We start from the raw sequence: 7,555 nt of genomic DNA on the forward strand, positions 1-7,555 counted from the left end.
CCTTAGGGTTTCAGGAAGGGAACGACATCTGAGGGCTGGGAATGGGTTTCAGGAAGCGGAAGTTGATCCTGAAGATTCTTGATGATCTGATGCTGACTGGAGATCAATGCGGTTTCACTCGGGAAAACAGAGGCAACTTCTGGAAATCACCATCAGAAAAATATTGGAACACAAAAGTCTCTTTACTGTCCATTAAATATAAACGCTTGCCCGAGAGCCTCTGGCGGTTGACAATCCCGTCCAACTCCAATTGAAAATTAAATATAAATTCAACTAAAACTCAAAACAAAACCAGAGGCCGGTCGGCTGGAATATTGTACGCCATTCTTACTCCAAAAAAAAAAATTGATTTCAATTTTAAAAAATTTATTTGCATGAGAGAGATTTTCGTTTAAATTCAAATAAGTCCTGGGAATTCAATATCACAGCAAAAATCTGGAAAAGTCTATTGTAGTTTCATTTCAATTCGAACAGGAATTTTTTTTACTGAAAACTGAAAGTTCTGGCGAAACCAGATATTAATCAATCAAATTAATTTACATTTCAAGTAACAAGTATATTCTGGCTCTTTAATATATCAAAGGAAAATTTTCTACTCCAGTTCCACGTGAATTCGAATAGGATTTTTATTTTCCTGGTGGAAATTGCAAGTTCTTTTCACTTGAACCTTCAAGGGTGATACTCCAAAAGGGGAGGGCCCGGAAGGCTTTTCCTTGTATTTCCCAGTAAAAAAAAAGAGACGAAGAGAAAAATGCGACGCGTTTATTCAGTGCTCCAGGGACGCTCTAAAGTGGGTCCATTGTCTCGAAAAACCATGGAAGGTGTTTCTGGATGCCGGATGTAGAGTGAACGGAGAATAGAGCTGCAGATATAGAGGCGTTTGGAATTGCTTACGAGGGCCAACACTCTGTTTTCCAAGGGAATAGTTTGAAACAATGTGGTTGTGCTTATCGATCATGGGGGTGGAGAAGATACGACGAATCGTGCCTCTGTATTTTGTCACTATCTCTGTTTCCGCTTTTCGGTGAGGGAAAACGGTATTAATGAATTCGCGAATTTCAACTGCAGAAATTCATGAGCAAGAGACGACTTTTTTTTTATATCTCTCCGAAAGTGATTTTAAATTCAAATTTTCCGGCAAATCCATCCCCGATCATTTTTTTTATTTCTACTTTTTGAATTCACTTTTACGAACTGCGAATGGAGCCCTAGTTTTTCAGCTAAACCTCCAGAAAGTTTATTGTATTTATTTTTTTTTTGCAATCGGCGGATTTGATTGATTTGTTTTTTTTTCGGATTTTTTTTTCTCGGTCTGATTTGTATCCGCTTTGGAATTTTATTATAATTTTCCTGATTTCGGGGAATCGATTCTGATGATCGATTGATCGACTTGTCGAGGAATTGCGAATATTTCTGGATAATTACAATTGCTAATTACCACTTACCTCATGTGAATCCCAAGAAATCGAGGCTCGCTACGGTGGAATGTTCAGAATAAAATAAACAATCTGGAAATAATAATTTCTCTATTAGGAACATTAACGACGGATAATTGTCGTTATTACGTCACAGCTGGACCCTCGATGAAGCTAAATCCTCGGAAACTGGAAATTGGACTCGACGAAGTCCCAAGAGATCGTCCCAATCGCTGCAACATTCGAAATTAATGAAAACGATTAGCCTAATATGGTTTTACCCAACTCTCCATAACGTTAATTATCTCGCATAATTGTACGCGGAGTGGAGGTGATAAAAAATTCATTTGTATTTGCTTGATTAATATTAACGATAAAAAAAAATACCCTCGTTCTTTCAGGCGACAAAATACTGCGAATCCTAATGAATAAATTCGAAATAAATTCGAAATAAATTCGAAATATTTGATCATAGTCTCGAGTCATAATTAAATCGAATAAGTAAAACAAATTAATTAATTAAGTAATAACTGGCACTGCGTCGATCGAGGTGACGCCATTTCCTTTGTAAATAATCTTGTAATGAAACTAGTGTTGTACTTGATGATCAATTGATTAATTAATTAATGGTTGATTAATACAATCTGTAATTTTCATGTAATTATCCGTCGAGCCAGACACTCGTTACGAATAAAACGATCGGGGTGACGATCGATGTATAAACCGGGAAAACGTGATTCGAGATGTGGATAAGTATTTTATTTAAAACTCTATAAGTATGAAATATGAATGAATTCTAAATAATTCCAATTATTTAATGGAGACGCCAAATATTGTCGAGTGAGATTGATTCTGGATAATGTGCGGTTGAACCGGGAAGTCAGAGTCCGGGTGCATAATTAGTAATTAATCAGAGATTGACGAAGTGGTAAAACGCGATGAATTTGATCAATTATTTTTGGTAATTCTTTCATTAGCTGTGAGCAAATTAATAACGTAATTTGGTTAATAGTTATCGTCACGAATAGGCGAAATTATTCTTGAATAATCGGTGATTATTATTATTATTATTATATTATTGATTTCGGTGATTACTATTTTTTATTTGGAACTCATGTGTTACCCTTTCAATATAAATTTTTATTGTTGATAATTTTTTGAGAGTGAGAAATCGTTGGGACTTGGAATAACATTGATGATTAATTTAGTGATGGGAATTTGGGAGACGTCCATGTTTGGATTAATAGTTAATTGTCGATATAGGGAATAATTAAACGTTAGTGCAAGAGTTATAACGTGCTCCAAGTACCTCGCGATAAGCCTGTGAGACAAAAGCCGATATTGTGGGTGGGTAGATTTATATATAGATGTGAAAATGACTGGGTGAGATCGGATGGGGGATGCAGAGGGTCGATAGAGTGGCGCCCTCTCAAATCAACCTGTTGCTTCTATACTTTTCTGGGTAATTCGTGAATTTAGCGGAGTGAAATTCGCGGAGATTTCCCCTCTGGTCTCGCCTACTCCCATTTTTTTTTTTACCTTCTTTTACACTATTTTTGATGGTTTTTCGGGTCAAGTGTTTCATTGTCATTGCCACTTTGAGATGAAAGGGAAGGAGAAAAAAAGGGAGTAAATTCCCACATTTTTTTCACGTCAATTTTACCACGGGAAAAATGCAGATCAATTTGTAAGCAATGGGATATATTCTCCTGTGAGTAATATTGAGGAAATTCAACCCAACGCATGACCTTATTCGTGTCCCATAATTTTTATCACATTCCACTGAAGTGAAACAATAAATAATTTTTTCAAGTACATAATGCGAGCTGCTGGCGGATTGCGTGTAATTATTAGCTGTACTGCAAAACCGTCACGAACGATTTACGAGTAGATGATTTTCTCGGTGTTGTGACTGTAGACGTGTGTAAAGAGCATTTTTTTTTTGAGCAATAGGAAATGAAATTAAAGTAAATTCGTAATTAAAGGAACTAAAACAATAAAATGAAATTCCACCCACGTGCGAATGATTTCACGTGTGAAAGTTGAGGAAAGAAAGGGCGGATTGAGGAAATGAAATTGAAGAATAATAATTTCAAAGTGGGCGTTCAGTTCGTCGTCTCCTGGGGCGTGAGATGAGTAAGCAATAAATAATTTAATAGAAAAAAAAAAATACATAACGAGTCTTTCAATTTACTACCGTACTGCCAATATTTTCCGAAGCAAACGTCTAATTACTCGTATGAAGTAAGACGTTTAATCGTCGATGTAAATTTCCGTAAAGTAATTCATATTTTAACTTTTCGAGCATTAATTCTGGTTTAATGTCTCCAGTCTGAAAATTCCTAGAACTCGTTAAATATACCGTGTATTATTATTATTATTGTTGTTGTTGAGGTAATTCCACCAAATAGTTGTAAATAAACGTAATTTGCGTTAAAATTTTTGGTGTGCACATTTTATTGTGTTGTTTAATTTTTTTTTAATGAATATTTGGTGGAATGAGTACCTTTTTAAAACCACTATTCCACTCGAAAAGCCTCGATATTGTTTGTTGTGTCTTCACACGTAAAAATAGTTGGTAAATAAAACTGCGAAGATTATTAATTAAACTTGATGAATCGGTAAACCAGATCTGCAAGTTAAATGAGATGAATAAATGAAACAATGGATTTATTGAATACAATTCCATCGACAACAGTCACTCGGAATTATTCGTCGTTACGTATTCCATTAATTATTTTATTGAATATAGTAACAATTGAATGACTCCTTGTTATTGAATTTCTCGGTTGGAGAATCAGTGAATCGAATTGTAGTCTATGAAGATCAGATGATGATTGTATATAGTGAATATATCAGAAGGAAAGGGGAAAATAAATCAATTACTAGAATTGGTCTCTCGATTCAGATGTCGAGTGATTAAAATTCATTGAATAAACAGAGTAATTAAATTTCATTATCCAAGTTTTATCGAGACTTTGCCCATATTTTCAATCGATTGTTTTGTTGATATTGGATTAAAAACAAATTGCAATGAAAAATGTTGGATTATCCTGCGGTTGAAAGCTGTTCTAAAAGGATCGAACGCCGATGAATTGATGAAAGTAGATAGTGTGAGGAAAAAAAATTATAATCCTTTTCCCCCGGTGTGAAAAGGTTCGACAACGATTTGGGTCGAGCTCAAATGAGATCTGGGTGGCGAGGAAAATTCGGGAAATGGAACGATTGCGATTGGAATGCGATGGGGATTTTTATTTTCAATTCGAGGCCAATTGCAAGACCTCAAATTTCCGCGCTCTCCGAATTTCAGACATTGGATGGGAGAGATGAATCAATCGAGACCGAGAAATTGAGAAAAATATATCGAAGGGTTATTACGCCCTCTTGGGACATCCTATGATTGAAGATGACATTGGATCAAGTATAAGACTTATTTTCTTAATTTTAATCCACTTTGCGCCCCAGAAAAACTCGAGTGTAAATTACGTTAACAATTTGGAACGATTGTACGAACTAAATCATTCCTTGGAAAATTTCCGCGGGGATTATCGATAATCAGGGTAATTGAATTATGTTTTGAATTATTTTTTTTGCTATTTCCAGAGTTCGCGATATATTGTGAGATGTGACAGATTGTTGGAATGACTGGAAATTTAGATAATTGGATTTGTCGGCGAAGTTGAAGTACAAATTTAACCGTAATTATTGATGCCCTTTGAATTATCGCTCATTAAAGCCAACGTCACGGACAGACTATCAACTTGATGGATAACCCCGTACCCCAGAGGGATGCGAAACTATTCGAGACCCATTTCTGCTCGTCCTAAATCCTCGAATCAAAGAGCCCCTCCCCCGGCGATTCGTTAAAGTTATTGTTTAGAGCGAGTGCAATTCACGAACAATAATAATTCTGCAGCGAAGTGTCAAAAAATATGAAAAACGGCAATGCCCCCAAAATTATCCTGAATTAATTAAACAATTGTGTTGTTCAATAATTTTTCAGTTGAGCATTGGCTGCTCGTTTTATTTCTACACCGCTTTCACAAAAACACAGAGCAAAAAATGAATTATCTAATGAACAGTGCGCAGAGAATTCTTTAAATATCCGGATGTCCTTCGCTCGAGGAAAAATTCTAAAATAGGATGTAAATTAATGGGAGCGGGATAGACAAGCGTTAGCTACAAAAATAAAACGACTGAGTAACCCATTGAGCGAATATAACGCCAATTGGCCGTGAGTAATTAAATGGGGGTATTTTTTTCCCCTCCCCTTGTGTTTATAAACTCCCATGTTGCACCACTCAACGAAAATTGTCATCCAGACAATTTTTAATCTGTGAAAAATCTCTTAATTGTTAATCCATTTTCTACTATCTAAATAGACGAAATGGTTTTATCCAATTCCCATGGATAAACAAAACTTTGGTAATGGTAATTGCACTTGAGAGTCGTGGGAATAATGCAAATGGTCATCTCGGTGAAAATGGGATGAGCGAATAACAGATTAAATGATAAATATTTAAAGCTCCATCGTGAGTGGAATTGCAATGTAAAAAAATATGAAATTAATGCCATGAAAATATAAAAATATAAACGACAAATGCATTCACTCAATAAATTATTTGTTGTTCTATAAACACCTGAATTGATTAATTCATCTACGTATCATTTGTCTGAATAAAATTGCAGACGTCATTGCTAATTGACAATTATTCAGTAATTGAGGTGAAAATAAAGAATTTTTTTTACACTGCAGTTGGCCCGCCCCATGACCGATGCAAAAAAAAAAATAAAATTGTTACTATTCAATTAGAGATGTTAAAGAGTGGCAGAAAGAGTGATAATCCGACGACCTCAATTCTATTTTCCGCAGTTAATAATCGATAGTTGACCCTGTAGATAACTGACTCGAAGAATTATTTCAGAATTCTATCTACAATCCGAGAATAAATAAATAAACGAAAAAAGCAACACTATTAATTCGTCAAAACTTTTTTAAACAAGATGTATTTTTAGGATGTAGCGTCGATACTTCGATAAACACTGAATGTATAAATAAACAGAGTAATTGAACTAAAAGGTGAATAAAGTAATTGCTAAACGACGGATATAAGACGTTTCGAGCTCGAGAATGGAGCGATGAGAGTGTAATGTTTGAGGAGAGAAGGAAATTTTATCAATCGTTGAAGTGTATAAAATTGTTTTATTGATTTATTTTTCTCTCTGAGTGAACGTGAATGAATTCTCGATCGTGGATCGATCATAAATCCAAGGGTTGGGGGTGGGGGGATACGAGACATTGCAAATGGAACCACTTTAATTATTAACAAGAATATATTTATTATTAATATAATGCGAAATCGATAAAGAGAAAGGATATATGAAAAATAAAGTACTGTCTTTATTCACGTTTTAATGTTGTTTATATTTTGATGAGCCCTATTACCCGACTTCCTTGTTCTATTCTGAGAGATGATTTCCAAGGATCACCAGAGAATGTCAGCTTGCTGTCACCAGGTGGAAATGCAAGTGAGTAATAATTTAAAGTGATTTTTACTGAAAAGAAATGAATTTACTGTTCGAAATGATAATTGCGTCCAGTACTGTCGAATAAAAAATAATTGAATATTTTTGCGCAGAACAATCAGGTGGAAATAAACAGACAATCTTAGATTCGCAATGACTATTTTTTAATAACTCGTAGAATTAACAATTGAATGGCGAAAAATACTTAAACCTCATTAAACTTAAAATGGTAATGCCGTCTCATTGAGAATGTGGACGTTGACAATTGCACTTTAAAGCCAAGTGAATCTTGAAAAAAACATTATAGAAAAGTGCTCCAATAAACGATGTTGAGAATAAAGAAGGAAAAGGGAAAGAGGAATCTTGAGAGCTTGTCGATGTAGATAGCAGTGGCTCGGCCCTGACAGCAGGTATCATATTGGACAGTGAATGGTCTCATAGGACTTCTGTTCCGAGACTCCGGTCTCATCGGTGTCTGTCAAAAATTAAAGTCCAAATTACCGGAATTACTCCCCAAATAATTAATTTTTCATTTTCCTCCAGTCAATTTCCATAATCAATGACAACAATAATGACAACAATAATGACAACAATAATGACAACAATAATGACAA

General features: G+C 35.0%; 2 protein-coding genes across 4 annotated transcripts in view; one reads left to right on the forward strand and one right to left on the reverse strand.

The window, feature by feature from the left end:
- The window catches only part of Shal (Potassium voltage-gated channel protein Shal), a 52,011-nt gene extending 45,215 nt beyond the window's left edge, over positions 1–6,796 (forward strand). For both annotated transcript variants that reach the window (XM_011308703.1, XM_011308702.1), the window contains one exon: positions 1,534–6,796. The gene's annotated coding sequence lies outside the window, so the exon portion shown is untranslated. The remainder of the gene's footprint in view (positions 1–1,533) is intronic.
- Positions 6,797–7,094: 298 nt separating this feature from the next.
- HisCl1 (Histamine-gated chloride channel subunit 1) overlaps positions 7,095–7,555 on the reverse strand; it is a 4,740-nt gene continuing 4,279 nt past the window's right edge. For both annotated transcript variants that reach the window (XM_011308705.1, XM_011308704.1), the window contains one exon: positions 7,095–7,416. In XM_011308705.1, the coding sequence (XP_011307007.1) occupies positions 7,243–7,416 (174 nt within the window). In that variant the 3' untranslated portion in view covers positions 7,095–7,242. The remainder of the gene's footprint in view (positions 7,417–7,555) is intronic.

This window comes from Fopius arisanus, unplaced genomic scaffold (genome assembly GCF_000806365.1).
Source record: "Fopius arisanus strain USDA-PBARC FA_bdor unplaced genomic scaffold, ASM80636v1 scaffold00062, whole genome shotgun sequence".
NCBI lineage: Eukaryota > Metazoa > Arthropoda > Insecta > Hymenoptera > Braconidae > Fopius > Fopius arisanus.